The following is a 24942-nucleotide window of genomic DNA, read 5'->3' on the forward strand; positions in this document are numbered from 1 at the left end:
TTGGACCCTCGGGTTACATGGTGAGATTAATATTGTGCCAAAAGACCAAGAAAAATAAAAACCCTAACTTTGTTTGAGTTTTTATGGCTCCTGTCCTCAGTGTTGTTAATCTTACCTTAAAAAAGTAATTAATTACAGTTACAAATTACTTCTCCCAAAAAGTAATGGCGTTAGTAACTCAGTTACCTGAATGTAGGAGTAATTGGTTACTTGGTAAAGTAACTGGTGATAATTTTCATGTTTTTTTTCTCAAAAAAATAAAATAAAATAAATAAATAAAAACGTTACACAATGTGAAGTTTAAAGGGTTTTTTGGGACAATTGGCCCTAGCCCAATTCTTTATCCTAAACTTAATAAGACACAGGGGTATTGCGGATATTGCGATAACTAGATAGTAACCTTTTCTATGTGTGGAAGTCATTTAATGTGAATCAGCCGTTAAAGTTGTTAAAATTACTCCCGTTATTGTATTAGTTCCCTTCTGTCTACTTTCCACATGTGTAAGTTTTAAAACTATTTCATCATTTAAAGATAGACTTAAGTCAAGATTTTCCCGATTTGGGAGCATTTTAGATAAAAAGTTACATAGGCTACGTTCATACTACAGGTCTTAATGCAGGAATCCGATTTTTTCGTGTTTTTCCGACTCGAGTGAGGCATTAACTTGACGGTCTGAACGTGACAAGTCGCATAGAAGTGGACCATTTCAAATCCGATCTGGGTCACTTTCGTATGTGGTTCAAATCTGATCTGGGCCACATTTTTTCAGACTGTCGCGGCGGTCTGTACTCTCCAGTCTCTCAAGTCGGAATCCATGCAGCAATTACGTCATCAAAAAGCGCGAGAGACACTACGGTAGCGGTGCAGCTGTGCGTTATTAGCGCCAAGCTTGCCTTGAACACGGCTTTTTAGGAAGGGTCGGTCTTGACAACAGTCATAAAAAAATAAAAATGGGTTGAGGATAAGCCTGAGAATGATCGGTTTTCTATCTGCTCCTTATAAGCAATTTTTCAACATTGCTTACACGGCCGAGAGTCGGGGCAAACTGCCCGTATGTGTGTGTGACATGCATAGGCAGTGCGTGCATGCTATTGATCCATATACTTTGAATATAAACCTAAACTGGGATTATTTAAGTCTGTTATTTGTGTCCTCTTTTTAAAAAGCAAAATATGATATCCCTGGAATGTCAGATGACAGCCAGCATGTGGGGTCATTTGTTTTGATGCTTCTGCGCATGCGGGTCGTCTTGCTCAGCGCGTGTCGGACTGCAAATTAGTGCGCATGCGTAATACTTGAATGGTCTCAATGGACAAAGGCAGTCTGAACGGGTACGCCAAAAAAAAACAGATATGACAAAAAAACGGATTTGTGCATTAAGACCTGTAGTATGAACCTAGCCTAAGATTCGCTAGGAAAGTTCTCTACAACAGAGCCTTCCTGAGAAGTCTACTGCTTTAAGATGGCGGCTGTTTACTAACGCATCTAGATCTTTATTATACATGTTGCTAATACAGCCGTGTCTGTCATTTGCATCCGGTTCTGTATATATGTGATATCTACCGAAGCATCATGTGGGCGTAGTTTGTAGGCTATCGGCTACAGTCAGGTATTATTGGAGCCACCTAGCATAGTAGCATCGCGTTTGCAACGGCGTCACCCTCCCTTGTCTCCTCCCCACTCATGCTCTGCTCTCTCGTCTGCGTGAGTCCGTCTTTCTCAGACTTTTCTCGCTTTCTCAATCAACATAGTAACGCACGCCTTTCCCGACTCAGTAACTGTAACAGGATTGCCAAGATGAGAAAAGTAATTAATAGGGGTGCACGATATCCATTTTTTGAAACCGATATCGATAACATCCTGCTCCTCAAAGCCGATACCGATATTCATAACCGATCATAAATATATAATTTTTTAAATGTAAAACCTGAGTTTTTGAACACCTGGAGGTTAAAAAAAATAGTGATGGATTCAACATAGATTTACCTTTGATCTCATCAGATTTTTCATAATGACATGAACAAAACAGTGCGTTTCATTTCTGCACTGCCCGAAAGCCAGCTAAGAATGAATGCACTTGCATAAACCACAAGGCCTGGTCTTTTCTTGCTTTTATGGGAAGACACTCATCTTAATATTGTGAAAGTACAACAGAAAAATACACATATTCAATACTCATTATACAACAAACTGCACAATACACTTACATACACAACTATTATATGTATAGCAGAGCACACTAGCTTGAGCTACTAAAGCATTGGCTGGCTTCTATAACACAATTTATGAAGTTCTGTACATATGACCCTTTACCACAGAAGTAAACATATTTTGCACATCCATATGTAATAGTAAACATAAAATACTTACATATATTTCCGAGGCGGAAACGTAACAGAAAGCATTCACGACTGTCAATGCTACCGCTAGACACCGCAATGTGTAAGTGATTGAACCAAACTACTGTAACAAAAAATAGGTGCATTGAATTATTCTGACCAGCAGGTGGGAGCAATGCCCCGCAAATGGTCAACTAATTTCCCATACTATTGTGTAAACTGCAAAGCCAGAACAGTACATATTATCGGTCCTATTATAAATGTTATTGGGTTTATCGGGATGATGTCATACTTCCTATTATCGGACCGATAATTATTGAACCAATAATTATCGTGCAACAGTAGTAATTAATTACATTACTCACTACTGAAGAAAATAACGCCGTTAGTAACGCAGTTATATTCTAACGCTGTTATTAAAACCACTGCCCGTCCTCTAGGTGGCAGTAGTACATATTAACTTGCTGGTCAATCGCTTTTAATAGCAGGACAAAATCTTGCTATTTTTTCTGAATTCATCTGTTTTCACACCCAATCTCAGCTGGAAGCCCTGACATACGGTGACACAGCCTAACATAAATGGCTATAATCCACTTACCAAAATTCCTAGATCCGCAGTTTTATCCTGTTTCGAAGCCAATCAGTTAATTGGATTTCACGCTTAAGTAGTTTTAGTCTTCAAGTATCAACACAGGCGCTTAAAACTTGTTCCTATGGGCAACAAAAACAACGACAATGAACGGAATGTTTAGAATTCACCGTCAAAATCAGATAGCTTCGAAAATTTTACAGATCACGGACGCATGGCGTTGCAGTTCGGTGATATAACAATGTGTCTTCTCACAATCGGTTGTATGTCGCCTTCATAGAAAATAGCCATTTGCGTACGCCCTCTCCTTGTACTTAAAGGTAACATATGTTCCCAGTCACGTCCTTCGTACCACGTCGTAATATACCATTTAATCACTTCCCACTCTTGTAAACATGTCAGTAAAAGCGGCCTTGACAGTGGCTCAGCCGCCCCTGACAGACCACTGACGCTTTCCTCTGAGGACGAATGAATAGCCTTGACACGTACGAGAATTACTCGTCAACGCTGTGCCGTGAATACCAAAAAAATGAGGTGGCTGGGTTTGATTTGATATCGATTCATTGAGCAAAATCTCTGGCGGTTGCACCCAATCACCGGCACTAAAAGGTTGGCTATGGTGGCCTCGCGTTGTATGTCTAATCCAGCAGCAGGGTTACCATGGTGACGGTACAGAGTGTGCCCAGGGACACTATTCCACTTCATAGATAACTCAAGCCACTTCCCATCCCGCAGGCACTTCCTGTTCAAGCCAGGCGGAACTTCGCCCATGTATTGCACCACTTCGCCCGGGTACCCGCTGACCTCCAGCACAGTGTACTCGCCGCCTCCGCGCCCCCTGCCGCGAAACACCTTCTCTCGGCCCGCTTTCAACCTGAAAAAGCCCTACAAGCACTGCAACTGGAAATGCGCCGCCCTAAGCGCTATCCTGGTCTCTGTCACACTGCTGTTCCTGCTGGCGTACTTCATCGGTGAGTTACTGTTGTACGTTCTTTGACTCGGGTCGCGGGTGAGGTGGGAGTTTGTGCTTGTTGACTTCGAGGGATGTGGTATGATCTGGACTAGTCACTGCTAAACGCAGGGAACAGTGTATCACAAAAGTGAGTACAGCCCTCGCATTTCTGCAGATATTTCAGTATATCTTTTCATTGGACAACACTGACAAAATTACACTTTGACGCAATGAAAAGTATTCTGTGTGCAGCTTATATAATAGAGCAGGGGTGCCCAATCCCGTTCCTCGAGAGCCCCTATCTAGCTTGTTTTCCGTGTCTCCCTCCTTTAACACACCTGAATCAAATGGTCAGCTCATCAAGAAGCTCTGCAGCAGCCTGATAACGATCCTGATTAGTTAATAATGTCCAAATTGAGTACTGCTTGTCATTTTCTCTCCAAAATGTCATGTGACTCGTTACAGGAGTGCTGTCAGCATTGCTGCAGAGATTTAAGACGTGGGGGGTCAGCCTGTTAGTGCTCAGACCATACACCGTACTCTACATCAAATTTGTGTGCATGGCTGTCAATCAAGTAGGAAGGCTCTTCTGAAGACGATACACAATAACGCCCACAAACAGTTTGCTGAAGACGTGTCATTAAACCACATGGATTACAGGAACCATGTCCTATGGTCTGATGAGACGGGCGGGCTTTCTTGTGTACCGTCTTCAGAAGAGGCTTCCTCCTGGGGTGACAGCCCTGCATACCAATTCGATGTAGAGTGCGGCGTATGGTCTGAGCACTAACAGGCTGACCCTCCACCTCTTCAATATCTGCAGCAATGCTGACAGCACTCCTGCAATGAGTCACATGACATTTTGGAGGTGAAATAACAATCTGTACTCAATTTGGACGTTTTTTTAAAGGGGTGCACTCACTTTTGCTGCCAGGGGTTTAGATACAGTATTAATGGCTATATTTTGAGTTATTTTGAGAGTCAAAATACATTAATTCTACTATATAAGCTGTAGACAGACTACTTTTCATTGTGTCAAAGTGTTATTTTGTCAGTGTTGTCCCATGAAAAGATATACTTAAATATCTGCAGAAATGCAAGGGGTGTACTAGGGATGGGAATCGAAATCCGATTCCAATTCGGAACTGGTTCCTAGTGTTTCGAGGCCTCGACATCACAATGAAAAAGCCTTAACGATCCCTGTAACGAGTCCTGAAGACGCATATTGCGTCGTGACCGTCTTGTTGTCCAAACGCATCAAACTAGCATGGGGCCAAGAACCACCCGCTCCAAAGTTTGGCTACACTTCACCAGGAAAGAGGGTGAAAATGAAAGGTTACGATGGTTTAGCACGAAGCACGAGCACTGCAGCCGTAAACATAACAATGACAGCACGTAGGTTCAAACGCTCGAAAGTGTGTCTTCACTTCACGAGGAAAAATTACAACAAAACGACTTTCAATCATTGCAAGGTGGAGATAACTGCATCGCGAGGGAAGGTGGAGATAACTGCATCGGGAGGGACTAGACTGAACTGTCCTCACCGAGACAGCTATACAGCTAGCTAAACTCCGAAGTGACGATGCAGAAGACGTTGGTATAATTTGCTGACTTTATTCAACCATCACTTGAAGAGTGAAACCGAAAATAGAAGTGAAACAAACCAATTTCGTCCCCAATAACAAACAGGTTTGCATCAACGTAAATCAGCGATGATTAGCAGCTAATTCAGTAATAACAAAACAGTTAGCATGCGTTCGCTAGCATTATCACATCGTTCAAACCACTGCACAACTGGATTTAAGTGTCCGATCGCGAGTGGAAACACACAAGGCAAGGCAACAACAGAAAAGATGATACATACAGGCGTTGCCTCTGTAGATATTTTACAAGCATTAACAAAGAACGTAGGGTCGTCGCAGTGCTTCCCTCTCTCACTAACTCGCTCACTCGCTTGGATGCGGCATTTCTTCTTCTTCGCGTGTAAGCGCGCTCTTCTTCACGTGAGGAAGCGCAAGTGCGCCCCCACTTGAGCGTGAAAGCACCATAAAAACTAAAAGGCATGCATTTCAATATTTATTCATTCATATACTGGTAAATAATACGCTTTAACAGGGGTCACCAAACTACGGCCCGCGGGCCGAATACGGCCCGCCCCGACATTTGGTCCGGCCCCCTGAACAATACCAGAGAACTTTTTTTTTTTTCGTAATAGTGTTATTTATTTTCTGGCCTTTTTCTGTGAAGAACTCAGAAAGGGTTATTTGATTATTATCTATTTGATTAATACTGTTATTATTATTAATTATTATTATATTATATTACTATTTTTATTTTATTTACTTTTGTTTTGTGAAATAACCAGAAAGGGTTATTTGATTGTGGCTTTCTGAAAAACAATAATTTTTTACATTTTGGCGCTCCTGCAATCGTCACACTTTTTCTGTTACAAACTGACCCCGGCCCTTCATCAGAGAAGGGAAAAGTTATGCGGCCCTCACTGGAAAAACTTTGGGGACCCCTGCAAGTTTAACACATATTGCTAACGGCAGACCAATGACCTATATGCCAATATATACCAATATTTTTTATTTCTATTAGAAAAATGTTTCAGTAAAATGTTACATTCTTGTGCATTTGCCACTTATTGCCACAGTTAATATTGAGGTTTTGGGCCTCTTTTGACCTTGTTGTGAGTTTGTAAGGTTGTGACTTCTGATTAAACAAACTCGATGCCAATCAAAACGTTTGTTCTTCTTTTCCCCCAAATTAGAATCGATAAGATAATCGATAAAGAATCGAATCGCTAAGCAATATCGATAATAGAATCGGAATCGTAAAAATCCTATCAATTCCCATCCCTAGGGTGTACTCACTTTTGTGATACACTGTAGCTTTATTATAGATCTATTGGCAGATACCACTGGTGCCCAATTTGTAAAAAAGAAAAATCCATTGAGTTAGATTTTGATGTTATTTCAGCTAAAATTGATATGCTGATTCCAAAGTTGGAGTTCGCTTTTTTTGTTGCAAGTCAAATTTTTATTTTTTTTTTCCCTCACAGGTTACCAATGTTGTCACTAATGCATTACTTACACGTTATTTTAATCTGATTATTTTCTTTCAGTAATGAGCAATCTAATGTGTTCATTTTTCCAAACCAGTAATCTAATTAAAGTTAGTTTCCTTAGTGTCTGTTCATTACTATTTTTTATTGCCTCATGATGTATGTAGAATGAAGAATATTGCAGTCTTGTACGAAGAGCATTTTGAATAGAAAGTGTTAGAAAGGTTCCTACTATGCGTTCGTTTCCATAGTAACTACTCATAGTTACTTCCTGTTTTGGTCTCGAGTCACACACGCTCAGTGTTTCGGGAATGGAGCGTGGAGCGAGGGTGCAAATTCGAGCCGAGTGCAGCCCCCTGTTGAGATATGCGAGGGAATGTTGATCTGTTTGGGTCTATGAATGAACGTAAGTATTTTTCCTTCATTCTGGGGGGTTCCAGCGATAGGTTGGAGCCGCTACATTTGTGGCCGTTTCGTAGCTTTTGCTGTTGCAACAGCATGTAGTCAGCGAGCATTGTTTACATCATATTCGTGTTTTACATTTATGCCAAGAGGTGACGTGTTCGTTTAGCATCTTTGGTATGTATTGTAAGTCCAATTGAGTGTAAAGTGCTTAGTTGCCGCCACATTTTGCGGCCAAATTGACCGTGTGTGTACGGCATATTTCCGGGTTGTGCGCGCGCATTCACGCTACCCCCACCTTTGCGTTTATTGCACCATTCATTTGTGTGTTGTTGATTATTGTGCAGTCAATTTGCATTGTTTTACATTGGCACTAATGTGCTGTTAACCCTAACCCGAAGTTAAGAATTTTTTAAATTGGGCTTAATCTTCGAGTTAGCGGGGGTGTAATTGCCGTATTGGCCCGAATATAAGACGGCCCTGATTATAAGACGACCCCCCTTTTTTTCAAGACTCAAGTTTGAAAAAAAGACTTTTTGAGCACCAAATTAATTTTTATACAGAAAATAATTACAGTACATTTGAAACAAATGATTATAAAAATATACTGTATTTGAGAGAAAAATCATGTTATTTTGCCTCTTTCAAATCTTAATATCTGAACATTTAAATATGTAAACTAAAGTGCAATCACATTCATAAATGAATGGCTTCTGGTTTTTGAAATGTAAATAAACCAATCTATTGTGATAAAACAACAAAATGCCAATAACTGCATTAACCATCAAAGTGAAGTCTAACTGTAACTGTAGTCTTGAAACAAATTGGTATAAGGAAAAACATTGCAATAAAATAATGCAAACTGGTTAAACTAGTAGCTGAGGTCTGTTATGACAGAACATCGCTTCAATGATATCTGGCGCCATCTCGCGTCATGAATGGGGAGAGTAGCTGAGATCTGTCATGACAGAACATCGCTTCAATGATATCTGGCGCCATCTAGCGTCGTGAATGGGTATAACGTCTAGACCGCGAATATAAGACGACCCCCTCTTTTTCAATCTTATTTCAATGCAAAAAACACCGTCTTATATTCGGGCCAATACGGTAGTTGGTAGAGTTGATTTCAACAAATTTCATGCAGTTTGTCAGTTTCAGGGCTCCGGAGTGGCTAAGCTAGCGTGAGTCAATGGTGATTGAAATCAACTCCATCGACTAATTAAATCCCTGCTAACTCGAAGATTAAGCCTTATGTGTAAAATCATACCGCCACATCCAGGATAATCTTCGTATTGCCTTGTTGACCAAAATAAATACTATACAAAAAGGACAGCGATACTTGGTCCCTGAAGGTTACATTGGCCCTTTCTCTGCCCCTGTTTTAGAAAAATCCTAGAACCGCCACTGGCTGACAGCCATCATCCCAGTTCAAAATGATTGGACGTCTATTGCCGTCAGTGTTGGGAATAACGCCGTTAGAAATAATGCCGTTACATAACGGCGTTATTTTTTTTCAGTAACGGGGTAATCTAACTAATTATTTTTTCCGCCGTTACCGTTACTGATGGTCAAAAGCGGTGTGTTACTTACTTGGAATAAATTGAAGACACTACCAGCCTTCGCGAGTCTACTTTGCTCTGTTTATTTGTCATCCAAGACTTGGGGTACAATCAGGTTCATGGCAATGAAAATAGTAAACACACATAGCCTACCTTTGCAAGAACGATGGAATTGTCATTTGATACAGTCATAATATGCAGGTCCTGCACCCATCCGCAGCAAAACTGTTCGTAGCTTTGTAGCGATTTGTAATTTCGGAATCGCTGATGAGTTTTGTAACATACACCAAACAATAAATACAGCAGAATGTCCATTTCGCGTAATTGTGGAAGCCCGTCGACGTCTTTACACCATTTGTCTTCGGCTTGCTCGTAAGTGTCAACATTGTTCACATCATTAAGTTTGATCACATATCTGTTCTTCGCCTTAGTAACGAGTTTGTCTCTTTATCGAACTGGCAAGTTAAAGTTAAATGTCCCGTGAACCAGCCTCCAATATGGCTGCGTTGTTGTCAAATCTCACGTGATCCCCCATTCTGTGACGGAAACGCTCGAACCCAATAGCGCACATACTTCAGGGCCGGTGTTTTCACACGCAAACCGAAACAGCGCGTGCGGCAAACACACACACGCAAAACAGATGCAGAGGGATATGATGGCAGAGCATTCAGAGGAAAATTTGTCCTTTACGAGGTGGAGATATAAACACTATTTCAAGTTGGTCAAAGGAAAGAACGTGCATGTAAAGTGTAATTTAAGTCCCGGGGCAAAGCTTTTGTCAACATCTGTGGTAAGCAATTCAAATCTGTTTATTTTTGTTGCACTTCCAGTGGAGGATAAATCTGTTGCTGGTGAGGTGCAATAAATATTACAAGGTTCTATAATATAAATTTTATATATATATATATACTGTGTATATGTACCTGTCTGTTCTTCTCTATTCAGCTGACTCGAATACTGCTCAGAAAATTTCAAATTCTTTGACATACAACAACTTCTTTTTAACGTAACGGAAATAGTTACTTTCCCTGTTAACTAGTTACTTTTACTACAGAGTAATTCAGTTACTAACTCAGTTACTTTATGGAAGGAGTAGTGAGTAACTATAACTAATTACTTTTTTAAAGTAACGTGCCCAACACTGACTGCTGTAAATGACAAAAAATGACTTTATAAATCCATTCCTTATTTCCTGAAGGCCAATTTTTGCAGTTTTATCAGAGCCCCACTCACCTTGACCGGAATAACGTTATCACTACCGAAAAGTGCAATCAACGTTCTTGCTGATGTCTGCTGGTCAGATAACAAAGGACTTGCCCATTTTTATATTTCTTTTCTAATAAAATTCCGCCCAACCTGCGCGGCCCAGCTGGCTAAAGGCTATCTCGTTGTTATTAAATCAACTCGCCCCTTTTTGGCCAGCCTTAAGTGAATTACACACAGGTAATATACGCTCTCTTTTATATCTATGATCTATATTTAATACAGTTCGCTTTTCTGTACGACGCTTGAAAAGCTGGCACTAAGATGCCAAAAGGTGGAATAAAACTCAAGGTGCACATTGACTTTTTCCCTTTTGTTGTTGTGTGGATCATCTGAATACATATTACATTCTGCAAATAGATTTAATGGTACAACATAAAGCCTTCAATTTATGGCTCATTTTGATTTATAATCTGTTTCATGAGGTTTTGCGGCATGCTAGTTAAAAAGCGAACGGTTGTAAAGCTGCCAAAAAGTGGAATTAAAAACTCGAGATGACCGTTGACTTTTCCTGTCGCTTTTTTTAATGATTATCTGGCAGCAGATTATGTTCTCATGCTAGTTTTATTGGTAGAATATGAAGCCTCCAAAATGCATGAAAAGGGTAGTTGAAGCTGAAGTCTGGACTTTTAATTGCTGGCTTTTGGATGCATACTGCTGGTATTTTATCTTAGCGATGCTTTTAGGCAGTATGGAACTTTCTGGGCCAGGTACGCCTTCGGAAATGGACAAAGAAAAATTCTGGATTTTTTTTTTTTTTTTTTTTTAAGTATTATACATAGGGGTGTCAAACGATTAAAATTTTTAATCGAGTTAATTACAGCTTAAGAATTAATTAATCGTAATTAATCGCAATTAATCGCGATTCAAACCATCTATAAAATATGTAATATATAATATAATATGCCATATTTTTCTGTAAATTATTGTTGGAATGGAAAGATAAGACACAAGATGGATATATACATTCAACATACGGTACATTAGTACTGTATTTCTTTATTATAACAATAAATCAACAACAAGATGGCATTACCATTATTAACTTTCTGTTAAAGTGATCCATGGATAGAAAGACTTGTAGTTCTTAAAAGACAAGTTATACAAATTTTATATCAAAGCCCCTCTTCATGTTTTCGTTTTAATAAAATTTGTAAAATTTTCAATCAAAAAATAAACTAGTAGCCCGCCATTGTTGATGTCAATAATTACTTACACAATGCTCATGGGTGCTGAAGCCTATAAAATCAGTCGCACCCAAGCGCCAGCAAAGGGCAGCAAAACTCCGAAAAAAACAACAAGTACACCTTTCACTGTGCTCTCATTTTAATCTGTTTGAGCGGGGCATTTGTGCGTTAATTGCGTCAAATATTTTAACGGGATTAATTTAAAAAATTAATTACCGCTTGTTAAAGCGATAATTTTGACAGCCCTAATTATACATAAACCAAGTAATACAGGTTACGACTTACCCGATTTACTTGATTTCGACTTGAATTTTCTCAAATTAAAGCACCACGCAAAAATTTTGAAAAAAAATTGATAGCATATTTTTTTGAAAATTGACCGGATCCACCGTATTTTTACACGAGTTACTTCTGGTCTGCTCGATCCTACCTCATTCATTTGACACAGGAGGGTTGCGTCTCGCGACAAGGGGTGAAAGTGGGCCAGAACGGTCAGGAACGCAGTTCCGGTATAAGATTCAGGGCCAGAAGGTGGTTCGGGTATAAGATTCAGGGCCGGAATTCTGTTCTGGTACACGGTGCTTTGATTCGGAAAATATGATGGAACTGTCAAAACGCTATGTAAAAAAAAAATGCTAAGCCGCCACACATGCATTTCATCTCCAAGAAGAAAACAATCTACCAACATCAGATTTACATACACAAGTGTTAACAACAAGCATAATAAAGTGCTTGTGTAGCGTAATCCGTTTCCACCAATATTTATTATTTGTTTTATTCCACGGACGGCATGGAGGTTTCCCCAGGTGCTGCAGTTAATAGAGGCCAAACGTTTTCTGTAACTCTTCACAAGTTTTTCACACTCTCTTGCTGGTATTTTGGCCCATTCCTCCATGCAGATCTCCTCTAGAGCAGTGATGTTTTGGGGTTGTCGTTGGGCAACACGGACTTTCAACTCCCTCCTCTCACTGTGGCATCAAAATGATAACTAGAACGGTGAGCAAAAATCCCAGAACCACACGGGGGGACCTAGTGAATGACCTACAGAGAGCTGGGACCACAGTAACAAAAGCTTCTATCAGTAACACAATGCGCCGCCAGGGACTCAAATCCTGCACTGCCAGACGTGTCCTCCAGCTGAAGAAATTACATGATGATCCAGAAGAGGACTGGAAGAATGTGTTATGGTCAGGTGAAAACAAAAAAGAACTTTTTGGTAGAAACACAGGTTCTCGTGATTGGAGGAAAAAGAATACTGAATTGCACCATACCCACTGTGAAGTGGAGGTGGAAACATCATACTTTGGGGCTGTTTTTCTGCGAAGGGACCAGGGCAACTGACCTGTTTAAAGGAAAGAATGAATGGGGCCATGTATCCAGAGATTTTGAGTGAAAATCTCCTTCCATCAGCAAGGGCATTGAAGATGAGACGTGGCTGGGTCTTTCAGCATGACAATGATCCCAAACACACAGCCAGGGCAACAAAGGAGTGGCTTGGTAAGAAGCATTTCAACGTCCTGGAGTGGCCTAGCCTGTCTCCAGATCTCAACCCCAGAGAAAATCTTTGGAGGGAGTTGAAAGTCCGTGTTGCCCAACGACAGCCCCCAAACATCAAAGCTCTAGAGGAGATCTGCATGGAGGAATGGGCCAAAAATACCAGCAACAGTGTGTGAAAAGCTTGTGAGGAGTTACAGAAAATGTTTGGCCTCCGTTATTGCCAACAAAGGGTGGATAACAAAGTATTGAGATTAACTTTTGGTATTGACCAAATACTTATTTTCCACCATGATTTGCAAATAAATTCTTTAAAAATCAAACAATGTGATTTTCTGGGTTTTTTTTTTTTTCCACATTCTGTCTCTCACGGTTGAGGTTTACCCATGTTGACAATTATAGGCTTCTCTAATATTTTCAAGTGGGAGAACTTGCACAATTAGTGGTTGACTAAATACTTATTTGCCCCACTGTATGTGCTCATTTGTCTATGTTCATCGGAAATTTTGGAAACCTTTATTTCATTTTGCACGAAAACTTTAGAATTTTACAGATGAAAACATTTTGAGTAACCGTCGACTAAATCTAGACGGAATTTGTATGAGACTTCGTCGACTAAAACTAGATGAAGACTGACACATTTTTGAAATGACTAAAATATTACTAAGACTAATGAGTATTTTCGTCTAAAAGACTAAGACAAAAATTAAAAGGACTGCCAAAAACAACACTGCTACTGACAACAAGCGTGAACTCGCCCGGTTACTCAGCGCGATCCATTACAGTTGTTTTTCGCAGGCATTTTTGGATGAAAATACACCTTTGGACCTGCAGGCAGTGCACATTAGATCTGTGTCTGCACGAGATGCAAAATTTTTAGCCGCAAACGCACAAAAAATGCAAGCTTTGGGTTTTTAGCCCAAAATGTTGCTCTTGTGCATTTGTGATGAAGTCTTCTTGAGGAATGTTTTGTGTTGCAATCAGTCTTTTGGGGACAAACACATTGTTGAGAGCAAGTTTTATCTATTTTTTTTCACATTTTATTATTATTTTTTTAGTTCAATTTCTGATGCCATCATGTTACAATTTGATCATTTGTTAACCGTAATAGTTGTCAACACTTCATGTCATAGTGTTGCCTCGCTGAGCATTTCGGCATTTTCCTTTCCTTTCCAAAACCTCTGCTTCATCAAGCTTTGTAATCACCACCCCCAAATGACACCATCTCCAGGTGCATCAAGACACTAGGGGAGAGAGCATCACCTCAATCAGTAGCTGTGTATAATTAAAAGGCTGATGAGAAAATGCCATTTGATTTGGAGTGCAATTAATTGTGCAAGCTCGTAATTGGGGGAACCGGAGGCGAGATGTCTAGTTAAGCCAATTATCCCTCGTGATGCATGTGGTGACCTCAGAGTTGGTTTTGTTTGTTCGCAGTTCTCCACTTGTAACTCGATGGAGTGGATTGCGTTACGGCCTGACGATTGAAAACTTCACAAATAACATGTGTGTGTCATTTCTCGAGTATGATACGCAATCGCGTACCCAAAGACCACGCTCACATGCAATCTACAATCACCCAATTTGCTGGTATCCATGTAGAAATGTACAGTGGTATGAAAAAGTATCTAAACCTTTTGGAATTTCTCACATTTCTGCATTAAAATCACCATCAAATGTGATCTGATCTTTGTCGAAATCACACAGATGAAAAAACAGTGTCTGCTTCAACTAAAACCACCCAACCATTTACAGGTTTTCATATTTCAATGAGAATAGTATGCAAACAATGACAGAAGTGGGAAAAAATACCATCATCACATTTACTATTTGGCAGCAATAACTTCAACTAGACGCTTACTGTAGCTGCAGATCATTCTGGCACATCGATCAGGACTAATCTTTGCCCATTCTTCTCTCCAAAATTGCTGTAGTTCAGTCAGATTTGTGGGATGTCTGGCATGTCTTTAGCTCTTGCCACAGCATCTCAATGGGGTTCAAGTCTGGACTTTGACTTGGCCACTCCAAAATGTGCATTTTGTTCTTCTGAAACCATTCAGAAGTTGATTTACTTCTGTGTTTTGGATTAGTGTCTTGTTGCAGCATCCATCCTATATTCAACTTCAACTGTCTGACAGTTGGCCCCAGGTTTTCCTGCAAAACATCATGACAAACTTTTGAATTCATTCTTCCATTAATGATTGCAAGTTTTCCAGGCCCTGAGGCAGCAAAACAGCCCCAAATCATGATGCTTATTCCACCATGCTTCATGGTGGGGATGAGGTGTTGAACGTTGGTGAGCTGTTCCATTTTTCCTCCACACATGATGCTGTGTGTTACTCCTAAAAAAATCAACTTTGGTTTCATATGTCCACAAAATATTTTGACAAAACTGCAGTGGAGTGTCCACATTTTTTTTTTTTTAACGAACATTAAACGAGCAACAATGTTTTTTTAGACAACAGTAGCTTCCTCCGTGGAGTCCTCCCATGAACACAATTCTTGGGCATAGTTTTACATATAGTTGATGTGTGCGCATAGATATTGGACTATGCCAGTGATTTATGTAAGTCTTTAGCAGACACTCTAGGGTTCTTTTTTTACCTCTCTGAGTATTCTGAGCTGAACTCTTGGCGTCAACTTTGGTGGACGGCCACTCCTTGGAAGAGAAGAAAAGGTGCCAAACTCTCTCCATTTTTAGACAACTTCTCTGACTGTCGATTGATGAACATCCAGACTTTTGGAGATGGTTTTATATCCTTGCCCAGCTTGATACAAATCAACAATCCTTGAACGCAGGTCTTCAGTCAGCTCTTTTGACTGAGCCAGGAGGATTAAGTGTTGGTTTTTGGGCTGTGAAACAAATTAATAGAATTTTAATGTATTCTTATGGGAAAATCCAGCTCGACATACGACCATTTCGACTTACAAACAAGGTCCTGGTACGAATTAACTTCATATGTAGAGGTACCACTGTATAAATATAATGTACAGTGGGGCAAATAAGTATTCAGTCAACCACTAATTGTGCAAGTTCTCCAACTTGAAAATATTAGAGGCCTGTAATTGTCAACATGGGTAAACCTCAACCATGAGAGACAGAAAGTGAAACACAAAAAAAACAGAAAATCACATTGTTTGATTTTTAAAGTATTTATTTGCAAATCATGGTGGAAAATAAGTATTTGGTCAATACCAAAAGTTTATCTCAATAATTTGTAAAGAACCCTTTGCTGGCAATAACAGAGGCCAAACGTTTTCTGTAACTCTCACAAGCTTTTCACACACTGGTCTGGTATTTTGGCCCATTCCTCCATGCAGCTCTCCTCTAGAGCAGTGATGTTTTGGGGCTGTCGTTGGGCAACACGGACTTTCAACTCCCTCCACAGATTTTCTATGGGGTTGAGCTCTGGAGACTGGCTAGGCCACTCCAGGACCTTGAAATGCTTCTTACGAAGCCACTCCTTTGTTGCCCTGGCTGTGTGTTTGGGATCACTGTCATGCTGAAAGATCCCTCATCCCCCATCTCATCTTCAATGGCCTTGCTGACGGAAGGAGATTTTCACTCAAAATCTTTCAATACATGGCCCCATTCATTCTTTCCTTTACACAGATGAGTCGACCTGGTCCCTTTGCAGAAAAACAGCCCCAAAGCATTATGTTTCCACCCCAATGCTTCACAATGGGTATGGTGTTCCTCGGATGCATTTTTAATATTCTTTCTCCTCCAAACATGAGAACCTGTGTTTCTACCAAAAGTTCTATTTTGGTTCCATCTGACCATAACACATTCTCCCTGTCCTCTTCTGGATCATGCAAATGCTCTCTAGCGAATCGCAGACGGGCCTGGACGTGTACTGGCTTCAGGAGGGGGAGAAGTCTGGCAGTGCAGGATTTGAGTCCCTGGCGGCGCATTGTGTTACTGATAGTAGCCTTTGTTACTATGGTCCCAGGTCTCTGTAGGTCATTCAATAGGTCCCCCCATGTGGTTCTGGGATTTTTGCTCACCGTTCTCGTTATCATTTTGACGCCACGGGGCGAGATCTTGCATGGAGCCCCAGATCGAGGGAGATTATCAGTGGTCTTGTATGTCTTCCATTTTCTAATAATTGCTCCCACAGTTGATTTCTTTACACCGAGCATTTTACCTATTGCAGATTCAGTCTTCCCAGCCTAGTGCAGGTCTACAATTTTGTCTCTGGTGTCCTTCGACAGCTCTTTGGTCTTGGCAATAGTGGGGTTTGGAGTGTGATTGACTGATGTTGTGGACAGGTGTCTTTTATACCGATAATGACTTAAAACAGGTGCCATTAATACAGGTAGTGAGTGGAGTCTCGTTAGACCTCGTTTAAGAAGTTAGACCTCTTTGACAGCCAAAAATCTTTCTTGTTTGTAGGTGACTAAATACTTATTTTCCACTCTAATTTGGAAATAAATTCTTTAAAAATCAAACAATATGATTTTCTGTTGGTTTTTTTTCCACATTCTGTCTCTCATAGTTGAGGTTTACCCATGTTGACAATTACAGGCCTCTCTAATCTTTTCAAGTACGAGAACTTGCATAATTGGTGGTTGACTAAATTCTTATTTGCCCCACTGTATTTCATTTAAAAAACTGATCTTTTTTACCCCATTCCAAACCTCTGAACAATGACACGATTGACTCGATGTCCGATCACGTGATCGGGGACATCCCTAAGACTAAGTGGTTTTTTGGGGGTTTTTTTGTAGTTTTTTATGACGCCTCCTTAACACTTTTGGTATGTTCTTCTGCTAATAGACAGCTATTGCATTGACTGATTTGATATGACCGCGGATAGTCAGATCATAATCTTTCATCCAAGTTGGACCTGAACTGCCACAGTTCCAGTTAACAAATCAAACCGTCTCCGGCAATGAACGAGTTACCGCTTGGTGCCGAGTTCATTTTCCGCTTTGATGATTAAAACCGTCGATATGAGCCAAAAAGCGGCCGTCGCGAGGGTCATTACATCAGAAGACCGAGTCGGGCCAGTGGCAAGCACTACCGACTCACCTCAAATTGGCAGAGGAGTCTTTCGTTTCCGTGTCCCCTAATTGGAACCCGGCGTGACCTGACTTTCCTGCCAAGATGTAAGCGAAAGGAGGCCATAACATGTGCTGGGAAAATCTCAACAGGTCAGCGCCTTGTCGACAGCGCTGCTCGTCTCTGTCAGTGGAGATCTCATTAGACGCATCGAGTTAATCCTACAGAAACGTCCCTGTGTCATTGCGAAGTTTGTACAGGAAGCAGCAAAAAAACAACAAAATAGGGCGTCTCTCTCAGCCCGTGACAGATTCCCCGACGTAAATCTTTAAAGATGGGAGCGCTCGTTTGCCATCGGAGGCCTCGGGGACGGACGGGATGAAGAATGAGCCCCGGCAAGACGCATTACTAGGACACTAGGAACGACACATCCCGCCTGGTGACTTTGTGAAAGTGAGCTTCCCGCCTGCCGAGCTCACTTTGTCCCCCTCTCGCCGCAAACTCGGAGTAAAACCACAAATCAAAATGGAGCGGCTCTTGGCAGTGACAAACAAAAAGACGAGTGTTTGGTCTGTTCGCCACTTGTCATTGCCAGCTAAGATCAAAGCTTTGTCGAGGGTTGGGGAGAAACTTTTTTGGAGCGAATTAAGCGATCGAAACATTACAACAAAACAATAAACTGCATGTAAATAGTTTACAGGAAAAAAGCTGAAACCACACAATAACAAAACAGAGCCGCGTGAATCCGATCATTTGTCTCCTATAAAGTTGAAAAAGCCGCTATTTTTAATAAATGGGCTTCGTTGTGTGTCAAAACAAATCAAATGACAACAGACACTTAATCAAAGCCATCGCTTTGCATATAGTTTTTAATTTAGCAACGTTACTTTGCGACGTTTATGGAAATGAATCAGGAGAGAGCAAGACTTTGAAGAGAGAAGATAAAGTACACAAAATGATCCAACGTTGAAAGATTTTGTCCGCTTATTGACGAAACGACAAATGCACTTAGCGTCTGTGAATTTAAAGATGAACTGTTTTAAAGTGCGTACGACAGGAGAAAAAAGTCTTAAATAGGATTATTATGTGAATTAGGATCATATTTTGAGACAATTCGACTAAATAGAACAATTTAGCAAAGCGCAGGTGACGAGAAATTAGTCTTTTAATCTGCCGGTTAGCCACCCCTACCATTATAGGGCTCTAGCGTCCCCAACAGGTGGATGAGTCACGATTTCATCTGATTTAGTATGCAGCCCATTGAGGGGAAATTATTCACAACAAGGAAAATGCAACGAAAAGAGCCCAAAAATGTCATTTTTTTCAGTCTCTCTACTCTATTTTGTACAGGATATTTTTTTATCCAAGTATTTTTCCCCAGTAGCTAAATAAATGACATGGGCATGACAAATAACAGTCTTGTGCTAAATGGAATATGAAATAATTAAAAATGCATTTACTCAAGACGACATGGCAAAATTACTACATAATGGTCAAAACTGTCGACTTCACCTTTACTGTCGCACCTCCCGAACGATAATTTATGCCACCTAAATTGGGTTTATGTCATTTCTCTTCCCCGGCTTCGGAGAATGTAAACAAACCAAGAGGCGTGACAGCTAGCCGACATGCTAACCCGAACCGAGTGATGTTTCAAAGTCTTCGAAGCGGAAAATCACACATAACTAGCCCGGATCATTCACATGACGACTGGGTTGTCGATTGACTTCGCCGATCGGCAAACTGCCCGGCGGGGAGCGATTTACAGCTCGTTCCCCTGCTACTTCGGACAGGGGAGCTCACCGGGGAAGCAGCTGGACAATGACTGCTGAACAAATCGGCCGACTTCGGAGGAGCATTTAGCTGCCAAATGGTCAACAGGAATATGGCAAAGTAATGCTTTACTACACGGCAAAGTCGTAAACAGTGGAGGAAGGCGGTTGTTGTGCAGCTAACATGCAGCTAATGTGTATGAGGAAGCTTTTTACAAGCCCATTCATGATCAAACGTAATTAGTCCGTTATTAAAAGAAAGTTTGTAGTGTTTACTTTGTAATCGCTGTATTCGCGGCTATTTTTATAACAAAGTTGCAATTTCTGATCGGTCGGAAAATTTGACAGAACACCAGGCAAACCAAAAGGGCAAGAGCTGAGTATGGTGCTCGCCCGGCGGGGGGATGTGCGACAAGCCGCCGGTTGTCGGTTGAGGGGACAAGGAGCATGTCAACCACAAAATGCAAGCCACCTCCGTATTAAAATGATCGCAGTATTTGACATAATACAAAACACGATGTTTGCTCACTTCCTCATAAGTCCCATGTTCCCACAGTAGTAGGGCTTGTTTTGGACAATATCCAGCAGTGAATGGGAACCTTTTGAACCCCAAAAAGGCGCACACGCCTCTCCCTCATACAACAAGATTTTTCTGCAGCCGTTTGGCCGGCGTGATGCGAAAAATAAACTTATTAATCCGCAAAATCAGCTGAATCCTTAGTCCTTCTTATACAACCGTACGGCTGTATAGGCTGCGTTTCAATCGTGGTTTAAATGAGCCCTCGCTCACATGCCGTAGCCACCGTCCCCCGGGGGAATCCCCGCCACCATCTTAAGGGCCGTTCCAATTCCCAAATCAGCGAAGTGAACTTGGTGAGATGGACCCTCTAAGGGCTCAGTGATCGAGTGAAAAACGATGGTCACTCCGGAGCTCCCTGTATCCCACAATGCATTGCAATGGTGCATGGAAAATATGTCCATGCGGTGGTGATAATGAAGCTCAAACACCGTTGGCTGCTGTATACAGTGGGGCAAATAAGTATTTAGGCAACCACCAATTGTGCAAGTTTTCCTACTTGAAAAGATGAGAGAGGCCTGTAATTGTCAACCTGGGTAAACCTCAACCATGAGAGACAGAATGTGGAAAAAAAAACAAAAACAGAAAATCACATTGTTTGATTTTTAAAGAATTTATTTCCAAATTAGTGTGGAAAATAAGTATTTGGTTGCCTACAAACAAGCAAGATTTCTGGCTGTCAAAGAGGTCTAACTTCTTCTATCGAGGTCTAATGAGGCTCCACTCGTTATCTGTATTAATGGCACCTGTTTTAACTCATTATCGGGATAAAAGACACCTGTCCACAACCGCAGTCAGTCACACTCCAAACTCCACTATGGCCAAGACCAAAGAGCTGTCGAAGGACACCAGAGACAAAATTGTAGACTTGCACCTGACTGGGAAGACTGAATCTGCAATAGGTAAAACGCTTGGTGTAAAGAAATCAACTATGGGAGCAATTATTAGAAAATGGAAGATATACAACACCACTGATAACCTCCCTCGATCTGGGGCTCCATGCAAGAGCTCACCCCGTGGTGTCAAAATGATAATAAGAACGGTGAGCAAAAAATCCCAGAACCACACGGGGGGACCTAGTGAACGACCTACAGAGACCTGGGACCACAGTAACGAAGGCTACTATCAGTAACACAATGCGCCGCCAGGCCCTCAAATCCAGCACTGCCATATGTCTGCCCCTGCTGAAGAAAGAACACGTCCAGGCCCGTCTGCAGTTCGCTAGAGAGCATTTGGATGATCCAGAAGAGGACTTGGAGAATGTGTTATGGTCAGATGAAACCAAAATAGAACTTTTTGGTAGAAACACAGGTTTTCATGTTTGGAGGAGAAAGAATACTGAATTGCAGCCGAAGAACACCATACCCACTGTGAAGCATGGGGGTGGAAACATTATGCTTTGAGGCTGTTTGTCTGCAAAGGGACCAGGACGACTGATCTGTGTAAAGGAAAGAATGAATGGGGCCATGTATCGAGAGATTTTGAGTGAAAATCTCCTTCCATCAGCAAGGGCATTGAAGATGAGACGTGATTGGGTCTTTCAGCATGACAATGATCCCAGGCACACAGCCAGGGCAACAAAGGAGTGGCTTTGTAAGAAGCATTACAAGGTCCTGGAGTGGGCTAGCCAGTCTCCAGATCTCAACCCCATAGAAAATCTGTGGAAGCAGTTGAAAATCTGTCTTGCCCAACGGCAGCCCCAAAACATCACTGCTCTAGAGGAGATCTGCATGGAGGAATGGGCCAAAATACCAGCAACAGTGTGTGAAAAGCTTGTGAGGAGTTACAGAAAACGTTTGGCGTCCGTTATTGCCAACAAAGGGTACATAACAAAGAATTGAGATGAACTTTTGGTCTTGACTAAATTCTTATTGTCCACCATGATTTGCAAATAAATTCTTTAAAAATCAAACAATGTGATTTTCGTTTTTTTTCCCCCCACATTCTGTCTCTCATGGTTGAGGTTTTGCCATGTTGACAATTACAGGACTCTCTAATATTTTCAAGTGGGAGAACTTGCACAATTAGTGGTTGACTAAATACTTATTTGCCCCACTGTATATACCACCAAAGAAGAGGAAAATGAATTAACCTGCCAGCACGGTGTTTGAATGTTATACCAAACAGCCTTTCGAATTGTAAAATTCATCATTGTTTTTAAAAAATAAAAATAAAAAAATGAGACTGTATGTGGCAGTTATGGCGGAACGTATGGAATCACAATAGTCCCAAAATTAAAAAAGACACATGAATAAATAAATAAATATAAAGGGAAATAAATGAATAAATAATAATGAAATAATTTTTTTTTTTATCGCCTTTCACTTTTGCCATAAAAAAAGGTGGGGGGGTGGAGAATTTTTTTCACTGATGTTTCCATTTTGCTTATCTTTTCTCTTTTGCTGTTAACAAAAGGAATGGTCTGTCAATCAAATGGCACTGGGAGGGACTGAAACTAAACTTCAAATAGGTTAAATGCATTTAAACAACAAATTTGTCTACAAATTATAAGGTATTGACAAATAAATCAAGAATATCCCAAATGAAATTTGATACAAAACTAATAATTTGATAATTCCCAGGTACCGACGTATTGCCATCAAGCGCGGAATACGTCTCCGGTTTATTGACATGAGTCGCCGTGCATTTTGTGCGATGTAGAATAATGGTGCCACCAGGGGGTGGCCAGGCCTGGCCACTGCTCACCCCAGTGAATTTGTTGGCCACCCCACGGGCCAGTATAATGTTAGTAGTAGCTGCGGAACTCAAAATGTTGATTGGACTACTATGGACTATGCACATTAGCACAATATAATAGTGTACAAAATACAATATACAGTTGGGCAAATAAGTATTTAGTCAACCACCAATTGTGCAAGTTCTCCCACTTGAAAATATTAGAGAGGCCTGTAATTGTCAACATGGGTAAACCTCAACCATGAGAGACAGAATGTGGAAAAAAAAAAAACAGAAAATCAAAGTGTTTGATTTTTAAAGAATTTATTTGCAAATCATGGTGGAAAATCAGTATTTGATCAATACCAAAAGTTCATGTCAATACTTTGTTATGTACCCTTTGTTGGCAATAGCGGAGGCCAAACATTTTCTGTAACTTTTCACAGGCTTTTCATACACTGTTGCTGGTATTTTGGCCCATTCCTCCATGCAGATCTTCTCTAGAGCAGTGATGTTTTGGGGCTGTCGTTGGGCAACACAGATTTTCAACTGCTTCCACAGATTTTCTATGGGGTTGAGATCTGGAGACTGGCTAGGCCACTCCAGGACCTTGTAATGCTTCTTACGAAGCCACTCCTTTGTTGCCCTGGTTGTGTGCCTGGGATCATTGTCATGCTGAAAGACCCTGCCACGCCTCATCCTAAATGTCCTTGCTGATGGAAGGAGATTTTCACTCAAAATCCCTCGCTCTATGGTCCCATTCATTCTTTCCTTTAAAAAGATCAGTCATCCTGGTCCCTTCGCAGAAAAACAGCCCCAAAGCATGATGTCTCCACCCCCATGCTTCACAGTGGGTATGGTGTTCTTCGGATGCAATTCAGTATTCTTTCTCCTCCAAACACGAGAACCTGTGTTTCTACCAAAAAGTTCTATTTTGGTTTCATTTGACCATAACACATTCTCCAAGTCCTATTCTGGATCATCCAAATGCTGTCTAGCGAACCGCAGATGGGCCTGGACGTGTACTGGCTTCAGCAGGGGACACGTCTGGCAGTGCAGGATTTGAGTCCTTGTGTAACTGATAGTAGCCTTTGTTACTGTGGTCCCAGTTCTTGTTATCATTTTGACACCACAATGTGAGATCTTGCATGGAGCCCCAGATCGAAGAAGATTATCAGTGGTCTTGTATGTCTTCCATTTTCTAATAATTGCTCCCACAGTTGATTTCTTTACACCAAGCGTTTTACCTATTGCAAATTCAGTCTTCCCAGCCAAGTGCAGGTCTACAATTTTGTCTCTGGTGTCCTTCGACAGCTCTTTTGGTCTTGGCCATAGTAGAGTTTGGAGTGTGACTGACTGAGATTGTGGACAGGTGTCTTTTATACTTACAAACAGGTGCCATTAATACAGGTAGTGAGTGGAGCCTCGTTAGAAGAAGTTAGACCTCTTTGACAGCCAGAAATCTTGCTTGTTTGTTGGTAACCAAATACTTATTTTCCACTCTAATTTGGAAATAAATTCTTTAAAAACCAAACAATGTGATTTTCTGTTTATTTTTCCACATTCTGTCTCTCATGGTTGAGGTTTACCCATGTTGACAATTACAGGCCTCTCCAATATTTTCAAGTAGGAGAACTTGCACTATTAGTGGTTGACTAAATACTTATTTGCCCCACTGTAACGCAACAAAAATATATCAGTAGGCGTGTCCTTAAGTCAATCTGGCAGTGTTCTACTGGCCTGTTTATTCCTACAACATCATAAAAACCTGAAATTATGGCTTTTATTTTTTGGTGTGCCACCTCAAGGTTTTAAGTGGCCCCATTTGGCCACCCCTATGAAGAATTTCTGGAGGCGCCACTGATTTGGAATTGGCAGTATAGCTCTACTCCAAAACCTTGTGGTTGTTTCATGATTTTCTTGCCTGTGAGTGAACGAGGGCAGGTGTGTTCCATTTACGTCTTTTGCTCCCCCTCCGCCCACTTTCCCTCCGCCCTCCAAGTGGCCTCCGTGTGACGTCATAGCAAGTGCTTAGGGCAAGTGAGCGAGGGCAACTCAA

The 24942-nt window shown here is 41.1% G+C and overlaps 1 protein-coding gene across 13 annotated transcripts in view; it reads left to right on the forward strand.

The window, feature by feature from the left end:
• tenm4 (teneurin transmembrane protein 4) overlaps positions 1–24942 on the forward strand; it is a 630468-nt gene that overhangs the window by 273415 nt on the left and 332111 nt on the right. For all 13 annotated transcript variants that reach the window (XM_057839253.1, XM_057839252.1, XM_057839254.1 and 10 more), the window contains one exon: positions 3665–3900. In XM_057839253.1, coding sequence (XP_057695236.1) covers positions 3665–3900 — 236 coding nt within the window. The remainder of the gene's footprint in view (positions 1–3664; positions 3901–24942) is intronic.

The sequence above is a fragment of the Corythoichthys intestinalis genome, chromosome 6 (assembly GCF_030265065.1).
Source record: "Corythoichthys intestinalis isolate RoL2023-P3 chromosome 6, ASM3026506v1, whole genome shotgun sequence".
NCBI lineage: Eukaryota > Metazoa > Chordata > Actinopteri > Syngnathiformes > Syngnathidae > Corythoichthys > Corythoichthys intestinalis.